The sequence below is a fragment of the Larimichthys crocea genome, chromosome VI, assembly GCF_000972845.2.
Source record: "Larimichthys crocea isolate SSNF chromosome VI, L_crocea_2.0, whole genome shotgun sequence".
NCBI classification, from domain to species: Eukaryota; Metazoa; Chordata; class Actinopteri; family Sciaenidae; genus Larimichthys; species Larimichthys crocea.
Genome location: NC_040016.1, coordinates 23,512,696 through 23,532,125, shown reverse-complemented (window position 1 = coordinate 23,532,125; position 19,430 = coordinate 23,512,696). Strand labels below are relative to the sequence as shown.

The 19,430-nt window shown below is 40.0% G+C and overlaps 1 protein-coding gene across 1 annotated transcript; it reads left to right on the top strand.

Annotated features, from left to right (window-relative positions):
• Positions 1-4,768: 4,768 nt before the first annotated feature.
• Positions 4,769-19,083, top strand: LOC113745859 (pleckstrin homology domain-containing family A member 6-like). Its single transcript, XM_027279316.1, has 5 exons — positions 4,769-4,976; positions 12,762-12,895; positions 13,082-13,230; positions 15,434-15,541; positions 16,282-19,083. Exons 1-4 carry the CDS (start codon positions 4,965-4,967, stop codon positions 15,529-15,531), a joined length of 393 nt encoding a protein of 130 aa, XP_027135117.1. The 5' UTR covers positions 4,769-4,964; the 3' UTR covers positions 15,532-15,541; positions 16,282-19,083.
• Positions 19,084-19,430: the final 347 nt, after the last annotated feature.

Here is a 19,430-nt window from a genome sequence, read left to right as displayed (position 1 = left end):
TCGTCCAGGACTTATATCAATGATGTCTTTTAGTTACACTCACAGCCTAGATCTTAATACACCTTCATTAGTTTCTTTAGAGGTGCTGACCCTAAAACTAAACCTCATTGCCAGATAGCATCCCTGCTTTCATCTAATGCTATTGGAGGTACTAGGCCACTGACTTACCCCAACAATCGACTTGGCATTGCTCCAGTGATCTGTGCCATAACACGGTCAGATTCACTCAGTAATCACTCATAATGTGTTCATACAGGCCCCAAGAGTATAGCCACCACTCAGTTGATTCTGATAATTCCTAATTCTGCCTGTTCTGATTGTGAAAATGAAGGACAATTTTCCCCCAATAAAACATTTTGTGTTGCCATTGCTAAATGTCATCATGACATAATTTTTGTCCCTTCTGTAAAACAATTGGTGCTGTTCATTAGTTTTGTAGACTGATCCTTATCTAACTTTCATTCTTCAACTGTTATGCAGTGACCGATGATCCAGTGAATCCATGGTCTACTGTATTTGCTTTTGCTAACACTCTTTGGCATTGTTATCTCTGATTAACATAAAGATTTGAGAATTTAAAGTCACAGTATGAAAAGTTTATCTTCAGTTACCTGTTAACTAAAATACAGTCAGAATATATGAGTTAAACATAGAAATTTGATTTTGCTTTGGTTTAGGCAGTACCTGATATGATACATATGAACTGTTGCTTTATCCTTTTAATTCCACTTCCAAATTGGTTCCAATTATTTTCTTAGCAATCTGCTATTGCAAATTTCTGTCAGACAGGACAATGATTGTTTACCACATACGGTGTATTTTGAACAATTTCACACAGCCACATTAGCATAAACATTGATAATTTTCTTCTTTATAATTCTACACTAGGTGATTTAATTGCTTACATGGTGATAGTTGAGATGTCATGGCTGTTTTCACAGAGGCTTTCGTGGACCACATGGATGTAGAATTCACAAAAGTCTCTTGTCTACGTAGACAGGTATTTATCGGCCACCTGCTGACGTCTAGCTCCCTAACATGGGTTTAAGACCCCATTCTACAGAATCAATCCAATGAATGCTTTCTGCTTTGCTTCTGTATGCAGCACTCTCTCTTCCTCCTAATCCTTTCTTTCCTGCCTTACTCCTTCCCCTCTGTCCTTTGGTGAACTAGGAAAGTGTCCCCCCAAGGCCTCCCCTCCCCAGTCCTATTCCCTTCTGGAGACTTCCTCTACCTTACCTCCCTCCATCCCCCCCCTGCCCTTGACAGACACACCTGGCTACGCAGCTTGGGCATCGATGGTGGTTACCTTAATGGTGAAGATTCTTACATCAGAAAGGTATTTGGGTGTTTTCCCGTGTCCTGCCCTGCTTCACAAACTGTTTTCCAGTGTCATTTTTCAAAAACATAATCGAACTCCAATTCTATATAATCCCATGAAACTTCCATTTGTTCAAGTGCTCCACCCATTATCCCAGTCTCCATACCAGCCCGGATTTGACCTTCCAAAGCACTTGTTTTAAAGTTACTGCTCCTTTTTATGCCCTTAGCTTCTATTAATGTCTTTGCCAGAAGATTTTTTTCTTTCTTTTTATGAACACAAGACTTACAGTTCAAAATGTACCACAGGTGCAGTGGTATGAAGGCCATCACTTGTCAGGATGGCAGCATTTAGCTTTTTAGAGCCCCATGTGGGTTCTCAAGAGATCATCGGTCAATCTTTACATGTGCCTATTTGTATGTCACGGTAGTGATGCAGTCAAGTTAGCTTGTGGTTACCCCAGGAAGCTGGCACCATGAAAATAATTTTTACAAATCAGGAAGTCCTGCCTCATTTACTGCTACAAACCAGATTTTGGAGCAGTTTATATTTCTGGAGAATCATAGTCCATTTGGTTCTCTTTGCTCCCTCAAAGGTCAACACTGTCAAGTCAGATTGCAACTAGTCAACAACACAGTAGTGATGTGTCGGTCACGAACGATCCGGTTCTAGAGCCGGCTCTTTGAAGTGAACGACGGGAGCCGGCTCCTCATTTGGAGCCCATTTAGGGAGACGTTTTGGGGTTTTTTTCACTTCGGTGCCTCACTGTCTCCTCCCCCTGACAACTCTCCCTCATGCCATGCCTGTTCTCACACAACTTGACCAATCACGTTCGGCTTTCATTAAAAAACTGGAGGAAAAAAAACTCACGGGAAAAAACTTTTTTTCCTCCACTTTTTTTTGGTGTGAAGCTGCACGTAATTCAAGATTATAGCAGCATCCATGGCAGGGGTGACACACACACACCACACACACACACACACACACCACACACACACACACCACACACACACAACAGCGGTCGCGAGGACAAACACGACAGGAGGTATTACATTTTATTTATATAGCACATTTTTACACTGCATGCACTGACCAAAGTGTTTACAATGTCAAAAATAAATAAATATAATAACATTTAAAAATATAAAATAATAATAACAGCAATAATAATAAAATAATAATTAATTAATAAAAACAATTAATAAAGTGTGAGGAGCCGTTTGGGAGCCAAAGAAACCGGCTCTCCAAAAAGGCCGAAATTCCCCTCACAAAGCCGATTTATTGAAACAAGATGATTTTGGTCGAAAATGTAATTCCTTGAGTGGCCACTTGAGACGCGTGCCAAGAGTGAGTCAATCCATAAGCATCGTATTGAAATGCCCGATTTCACTGCGTTTACAGCAATGGGTTTGGATTGTTATATCTCATTTAAATTTTTGAATTGTGAGGGAGGTGAATTTTAGTTTTAACTCACTCGTTCAGATGATATTAAGTTGCAGATAATTAACAACGTGACCACTTGATTGGCAGTAAGCACCCATTTAGATGGCTTATTCGAGCACCCAGATGTCATTCGACCCCACTTCAGGTCCACAGACGATCCACATCTTTGCCAATATTTAGATTACATGGGAGGCGGAAGAGAGAGTAGTACATCCGACACTTTCAGCTTCAAAGCAGCACTTCAGAAACCTACGGGTGACGTCAATCGACTCTGTCCTATTCTTTTTACTGTTGTTTTTACATGATGTCCTCATGTAACACCAGTAATGCCTTATCTAAAGCATTCTGTTTTTAATCAACTGTTTGGATGTGTATTGGAATTTTTCACCACCTTCAGGTCTAATTTGATTACATAACAAATTATATCTTTTCTCTGTCTTTTAGCCAAAGTTTGGAGAGGAGAACAATATCAGTGATGTGCAGGACCAGATCCAGGACAGACCACCCACCATGAATAAAGGTTCACCAACCTGAGCTCAGTTTCCATGTGATAGCACTACTGATCCTTTCTCATAGAGCATGGGATTACACTGTACACTGACATTTGTAAATTAGAATGAAAGAAAACACATAATCCAAGTCAGAATTCAGCCTTTTGAGATGTGACTATTATTAAATCACGTGAGACTGACAGGATTTGTATAACATGTTAATTCATCTCCCTTTTCAGTTGGCATTGTTCCTCCTCGAACAAAGTCCCCCACTGAAGAATCACACAGCAGCTCAGCTGGAGTTTCCCGCTACAGTGATAGAGTGCCTAATGGAATCTCTAGGGTATGTCAACCTAAACTACATAATATACATAAGTTTATCTAAACCGCAACATACACAGATGTGTCCTCAAATCTACAATAAAAACCATTGTGTAGAAATCATACCATCCAGGCACCCTTAGTGTGCACAGGAACTTCAAGGGCCTCACATGCTCACATACTTTAAACATCATTTGTTAAAGACCTCCATGATTCTAACACTATAAAACTGTGTAGGTATTATTCAAATCTAGTTAAACAGTGCCATAGTTTAATGCCTAAATGTTTATGTTACACCCAGATAACTATAATATAATTTACTTTTTCTGTGATCATGGGTGATCATTTATTATCTGGGTATGATCATGGATATAAATATGCAAATAACCATCCATCCATTTTCTGTAACCACTTCCTCCATCAGGTCGCAGGGGCTGGGGCCTATACCAGCTGCATTAGGGAGATGCGGGCTACACCCTGAACAAGTCAATATGAAGTTATGCAAGCATTGATTTATAGCTCGAGATTACACATTTGATTTTACATTTATGTTTGTTAAAAATAAATTTTTAGCACAGCATAGTATACTACTCTGTGTATTCTGTGGTCAACTGTGTCGAAGGCAGCACTAAGTTTCAATGTTCAGGATGAGGACTAAAATCTAGCCGTATTTTTATGCCACATCTTTTTCACAGGAACGTCCAAAAAGCGCTGTGTTTACTGCAGAGGTAAAGTCGAAGTGAGCGTTGAAGAGCAGACGAGCGACTCCGCCGTAACCAAAGCAGTTTGTGAGGGACAGAGACGGAGTCTAAACCTCTCAGGTGGCCAGTCTCCAGCCAACTACAAGTGGTATGATCAACCATGTGACGATCCTTCTCAAACAGTTGTGGTCTTATACCAGCTACTAGCTTACATAAAAGATTACAGTTGTAAAGAAACGGAAGCTTAATGCAAGTTGCAAGGTAGAATTGTTCTTCATCAACTTGTATGTATACTGTCTAAAAATATTACCATTAACACCTTTAGCTGTATATCAAAGTCATTCATTATGTAAGTCAAGATATCATAGTAGCATTAGCACATCCTGGTGGTTATGTAGTCTGAGTAACATGCACAAATGCTGCTGTGAGCAAGTTGGAGCCATGACGTAAGTAGGAAAAATGTACACACACACACACACACACACACACACACAAAAAAACAATTATTATATTATTACTGTGTATGAGTGTGTGTGTGTGTGGACAGATTCGTAGGCGGCTGACAGCTCACGAGATTGACATCAAAGACTTGGAGACAGCAGTTCGAGGCCAGGGACAGGAGTCACCTCGGAAGAAATTGCTCGCCTGAGGCGATTACAGATTGAACCAGATCAGTATGACCTGGACATGAGCAAAGAGGTGAGATCATCCAGATAAGGCATGGCACCCTCATTCACTCTTGAATTCATTTTGGTATCTCAAACGCACAACTCTCAGACGATTGATGTAAAATCAGGCAAGTTTACTGATAACATACAAAATACATAGATGCTTACAAAGGTCCAGGTTGGCAGGATAGGCAAAGGAAAGAATCCAGTGGCAGACTGGGGTTAGCAACAACCATGTCCAAGGCAAACAAAAGCACGGAATCCAAGTCCAAAGGTCAGGGGTCTGGAAACAGTGGGGAAGCACAATGCATGATTTGGCTGATAATGAGTTGGGCCAATGCATATACTGCCGGAATAATGAGGGGAGAGGTGATAGGTGTGGGAGGGATGGGGTTATTGAGGGGCCATAACACAATGCTTTTCCTGCAGGTGCGGGGATGCCCCCTGAGTGCTGGGAGGAAGTGAACGAGGGCTCTCCACCTCTTCTCCTTTGCCAAAATAATAAGATATGTCACAGATGTGGCATGTCAGATATTGATATTGCACAGGTGTGTCCTGGACCCACAGTAAAAAAAAAAAAAGGGACCATCTCAACTCAAAGGCAACATGATGCAAGACAATTTTAAGTTTACTCAACTTGTCTCATCTGCTGTTGGCTTAACAAGGGTTTTCGAGTTTAAACTTAAGTTCAGCCAACTTATTTTTCGTTGTTGACCAAATTAGGTTATTCTTCTTACAATAACAAATAAATGTTTGCTTTGATAACATGTATTTCTACCATTTAATATGATGTTTTTTTCAAGTTACCTGTACTTTAAAATATGCTATATATAATTGCATTTAAATGTATTCATGCAAAAAATGATCACACACAAATCATTGTCAACTGAAAAAATATTATATATTTATATTTATAAAATATATTTGTAGAGATAAAGATCACAAAGATTGTGTCTCTCTTGCAATGAAACAGCCATTTGGCACTGTGCGAAAACAAGTACTCAGGCTGCATCACAAACTAAACCCACCTGTGTTGCTGTATCCAAGTGTGTCAATCACACATTTTATTTTACACGAAGAACTAAAAACACTTTAACCTTTACCTGAGCATTAAAATCAAGTAAACCTTTACACCTGAGTGTCAGTGTTAATATCTGGATTACAGACTCTACTTAAATCTTGAAGGGCTTAATCATTCAACAAATACGTACAAATTTCAAATAATTAAGTGTTCTGAAGGAATCTGAAATTCCACACAATAAAAAAAATAAAAAAGACCTCTTACAAGCAGCATCTGAAGACACCGGTGTAATCCTTACCAATTTTACCTAAATGAACAGACTGCTCACTATATGCACATCTTTTGACTAACTGACATGACTAAGAGCAAAAAACAACTCTAGAAACGTATAAAGTCTAGTGCATTTAAACAAGTCTAGAACTTATAGAAGTTTACTGCAAAAGCTTTGCTTTCAGCGACCTGATGCGCTGTGAGCATCCAGACCCAAGCTCGAAAAAGATGGTCTGAATTGCTTCAAAGATGTACCTCAGTGATTTGGGGTTTTCAATGTCCATGGCATACAGAAGTCCGAAGAGGTATGCAAATGCTGTGGAGGTCAGGTGGTCATGGAGTACATGGCCCCTTCCAACACAACAGCGGTATCTTGCACAGTTGTTGGTGTGGTGGCACAATCATCTTCATAGATGATTAAAAATCCCAACAGATACACCTCGGACCACAGCATCCTCAGGATCAGTCGCCTCAGGAAATCAGAGACATTATTAAACACACAGGAAAGTAACTTTGGATAAAGTAACTTTGGATAACCAATATGCATACCAGCCTGTATATAGGACCTCTATGTAAATATCAACACCACCCCCTCTTCTATTGTTTTTTATTTTCTTTGTTTGCACTAGTACTTATTTATTCTATTCTTCTATACTGTAGTTTAAATAATCCAGTTACTGTTTGCACTGAAGTGAGTTGTCTTCAATCTTATTGTTCGTGTGTATAGTGTCAATTGTAACTGTGTATAGTGACAAGTTGTGATTTGGAGTGTGATCTGTAGAACACATCCCTTGTCATGTTACAACAGAGTCACCCATAAACTTAAGACAATGCGTATGTGAACGGGACTCAGTCATTATGATTACCTGGTCCAGAGAAAGAGAATTACTCTGTTTGTAAAAAGCAGTCAAACTAAATTAAATTAGAGACAATCACTCAGTCGGATGAAGATGGGTAGTCCTCTCAGAGCTGCTGTCTTTCGTTGAGATACAATGTCCCTTGTCTAAAGATCTCACAGACACACACAAGAGAGACAGACAGACAGACAGACAGACAGACAGACAGACAGGGTCATTGCAATACCTGGCCCAACCCCCTCTGGGGGGCCAGGTAAATATGGCTATAGTGTGCTGTTTGAAATTGTGAAACCTTTGGTATTGTTGTTTTCAGCATTAATGGTTCATAAAATGTGATATTTTAATCCATATAATCCATATATTGTTTATGATATCATAAACAAATATGCTGTCCATCTCCAGTCTAAATGTTAATTGAAGTTAAAGTTTATGACTTCCAGGCCAGGACTTTACCAGGTTTTCCATAATCATACAACAATACAATAAGAATCCAATCCAATCCAATTAAATACAATTCACATGATAAAGCCTTACCTCCACCGGTGAAAACAGTGTAGGCCATGTCTCCTGGACCTCCACAATTTCCTTACGGCGTAGGGAATAGGTCATCCTTATCTTTTTTTTTTTTATTATTCCACTAGTGCAAGCCACTCCTCTTCAAGTGTATTATCGTCATCGGCCCATAACAGCGAATTAAATGCGGGTAATGGTCAATAAAGTAGTGTTTTGGCTTAAGTCGAAAGTCTGGAAAAGTACTTGTCAACAACTTGCGGTGATCCTGAAATTTAGAGGACAAATAGCACAATGCTTCCTCTGACAGTGTGTGTGAAACAACAATTTCCTTAAGGTCCAATAAAATCTCCCAAGCAGGCTCTTCTTGTGGTATTTTGGCGTTATGTAGTCATTTAGTGAATCAAATGTAATGAAACCTTTTGATATCAGATTTTTCAAACACAAAGACAATTCCACTGGAATGACCCCCTCAAAAAAATCATGCAATATATCTAGAGGATATCCATTGACTGTATGAAAGAACAGAAGATGCTTTCCAAGTACACACTCCCTTTTTACACCATTAATGCTATGGATGTCCTCATTTTGCTTAAGCTCCTCTAATAAAGTGTTGTGCCCATCAACATCCCTCAGTTGAAAGTCATGAACATTAGTTGTGGCAATTTGGTCTTTACTTAATCAATAAAACCGGCAGAATTTTTCAATAATGAAACTTTCACAAAACCCTGCAAGACCATGTGCCCCGAGGTTATCAGCACACACACAGAATACAGTGGTACAGTACAGTACACTTAACAAACTGGTCCAGTGCTTCAACACATAGTCCCTCTTGTTCCAGATGCTTGATATCCTTAATCAATGGCTCAAGACACTTTCCATTGCCATATTTCTTTACATCAACACTTTTACCGAGTAGAGCTAGTTGAATTGAAGGGAGTTTGGATCGGCAGGTAAATTTAAAACAACCCAATACACAGCTGTGATCTTATGAAGCTTTCCAAAGGTGCCTAGCGGATTACATATCTCGAAATTATCAGTGTACAATGCCAAACTAATACAATGGGTTTCCTGTCCTAGTAACTCATTTTCTTTGTAATACTTCCCATCTTGAAAAGACTTGTTTGCATAGAAAGAAACAGAGCAGCTAATTTGTGTTTAAGTGTCTCATTATCCACATTTTCCTCAACCTCAACATTGTCCTCAATCTCATCTGCGTTCACATTATCCTGCGATGACCCTTCCAAATCAACTTGTTTATTTAAAGTGCTGCTTCTTACTGTAGTTCGATAGTCTTGAGGTGAGCAATTTCTATGGTTTCGACTTCAATGGGAAGTAAGTGTTGGACGAATGTTAGTTTTAAAGGTGCATCCATGTATGGGACATTGCACAGTTTCCTGATTCCTTAAATGGTGTCCAAGATGCTTCAAAAAAGTCTTTTCACTGCATGTCTCTCTAAAGTCACATAGTTCACACTTTTGCACTGCATAGAACCCACTCCTGAACACAAATTCTTCAGACATTGTTTCAAAAATATATACATTACCAACATATTTTTTACCAGGACATATGAATTCAATGTAAAAAAAAATATTTGTAGACATTACAGACACTATATAGGTTTTAAACTGTTATATTCCTTATAGTATTTAGTATTAAATCACTTATTGAATTACAGTGTTTTGCTTTGTAGCCTACTACCCCAACCAGTCTACATGTGTTTTGTGGACTTGGAGAAGGCGTTCGACCGTGTCCCTCGGGGGGTCCTGTGGGGGGTGCTCCGGGAGTATAGGGTTCTGGACCCATTGTTACGGGCTATCTGGTCCCTGTACTCTCTGTGCCAGAGCTTGGTCCGCATTGCCGGCAGTAAGTCGGACCTGTTTCCCGTGGGAGTTGGACTCCGCCAGGGCTGCCCTTTGTCACTGGTTCTGTTCATAACCTTTCTGGACAGAATCTCTAGGCGCAGCCAGGGCGTTGAGGGGCTGCAATTCTGTGGCCTCAGGATTGGGTCGCTGCTTTTTGCGGACAATCTAGTCCTGTTGGCTTCATCGGAGCGTGACCTTCAGCTCTCTCTGGAGCGGTTTGCAGCCGAGTGCGAATCGGCTGGGATGAGAATCAGCACCTCCAAATCCGAGGCCATGGTTCTCAGCCGGAAAAGGGTGGAGTGCAGTCTCCGGGTCGGGGATGAGATCCTGCCTCAAGTGGAGGAGTTCAAGTATCTCGGGGTCTTGTGAGTGAGGGAAGGATGGAACGGGAGATCGACCGGCGGATCGGTGCGGCTTCTGCAGTGATGCGGACTCTGCACCGGTCCGTCGTGGTGAAGAAGGAGCTGAGCCGAAAGGCGAAGCTCTCGATTTACCAGTCGATCTACGTTCCTACCCTCACCTATGGTCACGAGCTTTGGGTAGTGACCGAAAGAATAAGATCGCGAATACAAGCGGCCGAAATGAGCTTCCTTCGCAGGGTGGCTGGGCTCTCCCTTAGAGATAGGATGAGAAGCTCGGCCATCCGTGAGGAGCTCAGAGTAGAACTGCTGCTCCTCCGCATCGAGAGGAACCAGTTAAGGTGCCTCGGGCATCTCGTGAGGATGCCTCCTGGACATCTCCCTGGTGAGATGTTCTGGGCACGTCCCTCCGGGAGGCGGCCCCGGGGAAGACCCAGGACACACTGGAGGGACTATGTCTCTCAGCTGGCCTGGGAACGCCTTGGGGTCCCCCTGGGAGAGCTGGCAGAAGTGGCTGGGGAGAGGGAAGTCTGGGCCGCCCTGCTGAAGCTGCTGCCCCCGTGACCCGTAATCGGATAAGCGGAAGAAGACGGACGGACGGACGGCATGCTACATCACAGTTTTCCATAGCCCCAAAAGCTATCGCGCCGTATTGGCAGGACCCAAGCCTGGCCCCGTCTCTGCCAGACTAATAATGAACATGTCTTCACCAGTGTGGCAGAAGATAACAACAGCATTGCTGTTTGCAAAAGTTGTTCAGCGTCGATTACGAGAGGAGGAAAGAAGACTTCGAGTTTTAATATGACGCAATGTTTGAAACAAGCGATATTAAAAGAATATGAAGCAGCCACGGTAACAGCTAGCAGTGCTGCTAAGGCTAAAACAACACAGAGTGTGGATGATTGACACCTCTCACCTGTCGACCAACCAGAGTTAGGAAAATCGATTAGTACCGCCCACATTCACCTTTGACCCACCAATGACGATCCAGAATGAAGTAAACCCAAAGGTAGTATGGCAGCAAGAGGTCACACTTCACTGTCAAAGCCTCTTTGTCTTTATGTAAACAACCAGGAGCTTCGTGATTGATTCAAACTAAAGCAGAGACATAGCAGGAGACATTAGCAGCAGTTTCTTCACGCTGGAATAGAACTTTTGACACAAAACGGCAAGGATAAGACATACTGTATCGTTTTGTGGATTTTTTTGCTACTCTTTGGGGGCTAGCTCGCCGAGTTTTCATGGCACAGTGATGAGACACATATCTTTGTAATCAGCAGAGTCTCTGCTTTAACGCAACGTTTGTGTGGTTTGGTTCAAGTGGTGGAATTATCAGAAGCGCTAAAGTGGGCATGCACTGTTTTCGTTTTTCTGTTTTTGTTACATGCCCAGATAATTGCTTCGGGATTGAACTATGTTTCGTTTGGGTAGCAATGCTTGGTAGAGTTTTTAGCTGAATTTCTCTGTCATTTTGGTATGCTACATGTCAGGATTGATGCTTCCTAGCAGACGCTGATCATCTGTATTGTGCATGCACGTCATGCTGTCCCCCGTACGGGGACTTTCGGGTTGAAATATGAAGTTATCCGGACATGAGAAGCAGAAAATTATCGGTATTGGTTGACATTTTTCATATCGTGCATCACTATTCTAAACTGTTGTATACTGTAGCTAACGTGGTAGACGTGACTAGCGAAGCTAACACCAGTTAACAATCCCAACTTAGCTAACACAGTTCGTTGGAGACGATAAACATTCACAACAACTGATTCATTTTATATAGGTCTACAGTAGCACATGATGACATTAACACTATCCACCTTGTAAACCAAGTAAAGAAACACTAGTACTTACCATAAAAGACAATCACTATTTCCAGCAAGGCAAACGTTGAAGTTCTTGGTCATGACCAGGTACGTTCCCCCTTAAATTTGCCCCTGCGCAGAGGTATGGAAACCCCATACAGCCTTGCAACGCGCATGTCTGTGGAAGTTGGTAGAAGTACTACCAACTGGAAAATCTTTGATATTAGGGTGTTAAAATTCTTGTTAGGTCAACGTGATATCAGCATGTGAGAAAGTGTGTTAGGCCAACTTGGTTTGGTTCGTTGTAAGTGGAAGATGACATATCTGAGTCAAATTAAATGTAAAATCTATGTTACATCAACACCCACCAGTAAACATTTTTTAGTGCGGTTACAATAAAAGAACACTAAAATGGGAAGTTTTATCACGCAACACGAGGAATGTCCACCAGAGCTGTTGTCCATAAACAATATATATATATATATAAATTTCACTACTATGAGACATTTCCAACATTGTTTCTGAGAATTTGGAAGTATTGGCCTTGCGTGCAAGGCAGATCCAGGGATTCAAATGCTGATCATCTGATGGTGGATTACCTGCTTTACCTCCTGAGCCACTGCTGCCCCCATGTATGCATGTTCCATTTCTTGCCAATATCAAGCAACTTCACACAGCCATTAAGCCAACATTCCAGAGGTCACAATGAAAAATCTCATCAATGGTACTTCAGTGCCTAATAGATGTAAATATGTAAATATTTTGCAAGATCAAACTGCACATTTTATTGTGACAAGTCAGGCAGGCAACACCTGTGCAATAATCCTGCTGTTTAACTCAGCAATTCAATTCAATTCAATTTAATTTTATTCATATAGTGCCATATCATAGCAAAAGAGAGATTAGAGAGAGAGAGAGAAAGTTTGAGTAGAGTTTTCAGTCAAGGTTTCAGCAGTGCTCACTAATACAGATTTTTAACACATTTGTTAACAAAATTTGAAAGACATAACTGTTTTGTGTGCCATAGAAGCTCACTATTTAGATCTTATGAAAGGTATATTATATCACTGTATGTGTGTGGATCCAAGTTTATTTTTGTGCATTATGTCTGCTGATGTCTGCTACGTAGCTGATGGCTCCTGAAAACGCTCTGATCCCAGAGCGTTACCTGGATGTGGAGGATAACACTCCTCTGAGCCCCGAGGAACAAAAGGAGAAGCAGAAGAAACTGGAACGGATCAAAACCCTCATTGCCAAATCAAAGTGAGTTTTTGACTCAGACTTAGCTTTATTCAATTTTCAGTCAATTTTTTATGCTGCTCATATATGTATCAAAACATTATACATCTATACCTATTGGTCCAATTTGCTGTCCAATTTGGCAACATGATGTCCTTCTGATGCAGATCACAATACATTTTTCTCTGCCTTTCATCTTCCCACTGTCAGTTTGCAGAACATGGTTCCTCTCCTGGACGGCCCGGTGGAGGGTGGAGCTCCAGTCAGTTCCCAGCAGCAGCTGCAAGAGCAGGAGAAGCGCATTGAGCTATCCTGTGCTCTGGCTGCTGAGGCGTCTCGCCGCAGCCGTCTTCTCTCTGGTGAGGACTCTCTACACATGGGTGCCACTATCAGCATCTTCACATCACTAACTCTCTTCCAATAACTGCACTATGTGATCACACAACAAGCCACAGTACTCACTTTCAACACTACTTCATATATATTTCTACACACACCTTCATGATTTACCCAATTTATATCAGAAATCTAATCCTGATTTAAAATAACCCTAACACAAAAATCTGGAATCTGTTAAAATAGAAACAGTGTTACCAGTTCTCATTGGTGCATATATCGGGTGTTCACAAATTGCATACCCTCCATATTTGGAACAAGAAGTTTCTGTAATGTCAGGGCAAGGTTAACATTTATGCAGTTATGGGGATCACATCACCCTTAGTAGGTAGCAATGTAGCAGGGTTAAGAATAGGACATTTTTTCAGTGTAAGGTGTGGCACGCACAGTTGCTGTTGCCTCTCTGGTCCCTCTTATAGACGAATTTGCTGTAATATTACAGCAAACAGCACACCAATTGTGGTGCCAAATTAACAAGGACAGCATGGAATCCTCGTAGATCGTCTGTTTGATTGTCTGATTGCCTTATTTTATTATTTATTATTTATTATTTTTACACTTTAGAATATGCTGTCTTATTTCATTGTGCATTTTAGAATGTTATCTTCATGTCATACTTACAACACCTTCATTGACAAATATACTATATATGCTAATGTATCTACACCAGAGCAAATCCAGCTATTTAGTATTTCAGTTCATACATTTTGACATCAGTTTAGGTACAGTTTCCCCAGAAGAGCACAAATATATGTCAAAAAAATAGATGTTATTTCATAAAGACATTAAAATAGCGCAGAAGAATAAAAATGTTATCCCATCAGTCAGTCCAGGGAAGTGCAATTCACACATCCCATGGAGGGTTTCTAGAAATTGGGTAAACAAGATGATTGATTTAATAAGGTTAAGCCATGCATTAATTAGCAACATGTGCCTTTGTTTTTACAGAAAGATACCCTCATCATTTGTCCATTGTTCCCATAGTGCACAGTAAACATTAAACAACACATTAAAGTGGAAAATACAAATTTTACCATGAATCACACCACATAAACAACTGTGTGTTCTGTATTCTATGATAATGTCATCAGGCTTTTCTTTATCTTTCTTTTCTTTCACATGCCTTTGTGCAGTTTATAGCTACATAGCTCCATCATGCTTCATCATGTCATCAACAATATAACAGCGACCAGACTTTTCAGGTTGCACTTTTTTACTAATCCAGTGAAATATCTAAACATTTCCTTAATTATGGAATAATGTAATATATATCCAAAACTTGTAACAAACTTGTACATTTATAAATGTATCTATGCATTTTATGCTGCAAGCTCACATAAACATACTTGCAGTATCTCAGTGTCAGGCTGGAAACTCTGTTTTGCAATTTTGTGCATTCACTTCCAGGCCTGAAAGCCTGATGCTTCATGACCTGTGCAGCAGAAACACTGAGGCAGGAGCGTGTGTACATGCACATAGACTTTAAATATGCTTACTGAATGTTACTGTTGTATGCACTGACCTTTATTAGAAGCAGGGGCGGGACCTTTAACATGTGGCCAATCAGCCTGAGTAAAACTGCTTGGTTGGTTTGGTACCTAACCTTACTTGGTTAGGTTCTGTCAATCACAAGACAGTCGACAGCTAGCCAGCTACTACTTAGAAGATCCCACTGGACCACACAAAACCTTGACCTTCTCAAAATCTACTGCATTAATCTTATTTTATATAAATTTCAACAGCTTCAACAAAGCTGATGGGTCAGAAGTTGAAGACCCCCCTTTTTATTGAACGCACAAATGTACAAAACAGAGTTTGTTTCAGAAAATGAAATGTTCAGCTTGTATCGATGTACATCCAAGTTTGCTGCTCAGAATTTAAAGTTACAAACATATGAACAAGTTTACAAACTATGGTTTAGAGATACATACATGTTTTACATACATGTCCCCCCTTTTTGAAGGCTAAAATAGTCCATATTAAAGGTTACATGGTGATCAGAATTCTTTACCTTGAAAGTCCACAGATGTCTGGATTTTCCCAGTCATGTCTGCAGAGAAACCCCTCCTCTTCATTGACTCATCTCACTGTACTTCTCCCCTTGATTGGTTCACTCCTTGTTTTTCTTTCCATTTTATGCCTCTTGCTTCCCCCATCTCACTCCAGCCCAGTGTGCCCCAAGTTCCCCTACCTCCCCAACCAGCCTGGCACCTCCCCCTTCCTCTGCTGACTTCCCCAACTCTGCCCACATCATGAATGTGTGAATCATACAAGGTGAGTCACTGTTCACCACACGTCCCTACAGTCTTCTTTGTCCTACCCTGTTTAGAACCTGTGCTCACTTCACTTTCTGTGGTTGTTTTTCAGGTTCATGATATGATGCATTATGTTTAAATGAGATTGGTTTTGAATCGCAGTGCTTATGTTTAGAAGTTTAAGATCACAATGAGCCATTTTGGGCAAAGTGCTCCATATCACTGTCAAACTTGTAACATAATTAAACTAAAATAGATTCAGATACTTATTACTGCAGCCATTTTTTCACACTTTTGCCTCTGGTTTGCAAGAAGCAATAGAGACAACAGAAATGAACTACCTACTTTTCAATCTAAACATCGTCTTTACTAAGCATGGAGGTCCATTCTCAAAGTTCTGAATGCAAGGTCCTTTTTAGTTTCCTGAAAAGCATCTCATATCATAACTGAGCAACTCTAAGGGAGGTCAAGAGATGTAGTTGAAAGCTCCAGACAACAAAATAGGCTAGACCTTGTGTTGAACAATGTTGTCATTGTCAAGTAGATACCCAGGTAAGTAGTAGCTTAGGATATGTTATTACACAGATTATTGGAACAGAAGCACAGAACACTCAAATCAGTTGTTCCTAAAATGGATTACAAAGATACATTTCAATTTATTTCCAATAATAGTAACCAGTGCTCTGTACTCAGTGATATGCAGGTAATGTAAAATGAGGTTACCTTATCTTTCTTTGCCTGCCTTTCTTTTGTCTGCAGCTCAAGCCCTAGCTTCTGTAAAGTTTGATGGAGCCACTTTCTGAGTAATCACTGGACAACTGAACAATGAAGATATGAAGATGGCCCCAGACAAATTACTTTAGCACCTAAAAACTAAACAACAAAAACACAGAAAGCTGTGGATGGATGGAATGGAAGACTATAAAGACTTGCAAACTCACCTCCCCATCTCCAGTTCATCCAGTTCACAATGGCCTCCCACTATGTGTGCCCTGTAGCACAAAGGAACGCTCCAGATGTCTTACCATCTTAAAATTATGAAATATTTCTATATAATTTAGCTCAGGACACACCTACAAAGTAGAGATTACTGATTAACTACATTGTTGGTGAGATGTTTTGCACTCTTAATGACAAAATGTCATTGAACATTTCTAGATTCAACATTCAGTTCAGAAGAAAAGACTGAATATGTGAGGCCCATGTAGAGGGGCAATGAAAAGAGCTGCAGAAATTAATCTAGAGAAAGAATTGGAGAAGGATGAGGCCATATGAACATATGTCACTGAGTTCGATTAATGGACAAGAGTCTAAACCCTACAGAGAAACTTTGAACATGCTTCTGGACTCTAAACATAAAGGAAGGCATTCATTCCATACCATCAAATCTGCATATCAACCACCAATGGGTTGTGGCACAGTGAGGGGTGGTGCTCAGGGCAGGCTTAGAGGCTCAGGGCCCCCACTGACATATTTTGATCCTTTGACAACTGATAAAGTGTAGCCTCTCATCCTTTTTAAAAAGCTGAAAACTCTCCTTCTGAAGTCACTATGATGTCTGTTTCACTCAAACCTCCAACCCCTACATTACTCCCATCACTATCAACTTCACTCTCAATTACACTCATATGCAACCTTTAGTTTTCCATACATTTAATTGGGTCAAATGTAATGTTACATTTATAATATTTTGCTTCCCTGAATCTCTTGAATCTTTCACACCAAACTGGTGGGCTTCCCACACACAAGGGTGAGTCCTTCCTGCAACTACCAGGTTCCAACCCTGTGGTCCACAGACGTTTCCTTTGCTGTGTGTCATTCACCCTCTCTCTGCCTGCCTTCCTGTCTGTCTTCAGCTCTCTCAAGTTGAAAGCCGCCCAGAGTTACCAGTGAGTCTGAAGTGAGTTCATTCAGCCATGTCTTAGTGATGCTACATACATACACCCTCTGTAACCTGGTTAGCACTGTTAGCTCCTTAATCTTATGTTCCCCATAATAACAGCACAGGTCAGCATATCTGGGGATAAAACATTTACTTTTGTCACAAAACCTGGAGGAAAATCAAGCAATTCAGATTGTAAGACTGAAATGTTACTGAATTCATTGCATTATGGGCATTGTCACATCTTCATGGTGGAGTATTGTTAGACACTACAGACTTGTTTATTGTGGCTGGACTAGAGGTGTCAGACAGGAAGTGACCTGATTTTCCCCATTATAATAAAGAACATGACACCATCTTCTATATTTAGGCTGCAACACAATTTTTTTACCCCAGACTCAACAAGCCATTGCCAATTCAGTTTCTTCAGCGTGTGCTCATGCAAACACACTCTGAGACAAACTCCACATCAAAAACTAATCTATACATCTCATATTTCTGTACTGTTTTGGCACAGAATGTTGGCACTCAGCATACATCTCTAATCTAGAACTGATGCATATGCATATGAATATGAATATCTATGAGACAGTTGCTTCCTGAAGGGATCACCTCACCACCAGCCACTGTGTGTACCTTTAGCATTTAAGCATTAAGCATCCAGTTCAGTGGACCGCATCGAAATTCTGCAATTGATTGTCTACATGTAGGTAAAGTATGTTGGATATGTGTTTATAAAAGCTACACTGTATGTGGAAAGTGAAAATAGAAGTGACCTTAGAAGTGTAACTCTGCTAGAAAAAAACAATTGTGAAAAAACGTCTGTGTAAGGAGGAGTTCGCTGATAATGCAGTTATTTGAGTGGAATTATTAAAATACTGTCATGTAACATATCCGAACAACATTTCAGCCAACAATGCAGTGCCATAAGTCTAAAACATGTCTGTGTGTGTGTTGTGATGAATGGACATATTAATGACAAAAGAGGCAATGTTTGAATCTGGGAGAATGATTATTAAATGATTTATTGTACCAATGAGTGTTGGACATTTTCAAAAATCTAATCTTTATCTAGAAATGGCCAATCTTTCATCATAAAATTCTTTTGAAATACATGTATTATGTGAATAAAGTAAATAATACATTATTACATTTAAATTACATCCTAAGTTTGAATGCAGAAATTAACCAAACTGTTTTAGTACATTCTATTTGGAAGCCACTGATTAAACAGGATCAGTATGTGAATGGGGATGGAGTTGTGACTATATCTACTGATATTTTATGAGTGGCTGTGAACTGAAAGTGGAGAGTTTGATATTCTAATGTTACACATCCTTAGAAAGTCATTATGATCTGTACTATAAACTCGGGATGTGTTCAAACTGTCACAGGATCTTGGCATCTCTCTAAGTCAGACCATATTTCTTGTTCAACTTCCTCCAGATTAAGGATGAAGCAACCACACACATACACACCTCTTCCTCTTGTTGTGTCTGTGTTATTTATATTTACTACTCCTGTTTTTCCCCTCATGCACTTATATTTTCAAGTGACCTGTCTTTGTAGAAAGTTTTTGTCTGTCCAAACTCAGATTCAAAGACAATATTTTAAAGAAAATGAAATTTTATGTGGAAATAAAGCTAGTTAACAGCTCTCATAACGCAAAAATAAAAAAGGATTTAAGAGAATACTTCTATTTTTTCTTCTTTTAAGTTTTTCTTTTGGAAAGGGAATATGTTCAAAGGAGGCAGTACATATTTTTTTAGATGCATGGATATTTGATGACAAGTTGACAGGTTAAATTTTTACACTCAATTACGTTTTGCATTTTTCACAAAGAAGACTGTTTTTATTGTATTGCTCTTGAGGCTTATTTGAAGGAGCAGATCATAGATATTTTTTGGATTAATTGGAATCTGATGTGTTAAGACATGACAGCCAAAAGGTGGTGTCTAATCTTTGATACTACTGTAGATGTAGCATTTATGGATGACAAAAATAAAGAATATACATTAGTCAATGT

Excerpts from the sequence above, each read along its gene's own strand:
- LOC113745859 (XM_027279316.1), top strand. Across the intron at positions 12,896-13,081 it reads ACCCTCATTGCCAAATCAAA|TTTGCAGAACATGGTTCCTC; the intron begins GTGAGTTTTTGA and ends TCCCACTGTCAG. Across the intron at positions 13,231-15,433 it reads CCGCAGCCGTCTTCTCTCTG|CCCAGTGTGCCCCAAGTTCC; the intron begins GTGAGGACTCTC and ends ATCTCACTCCAG.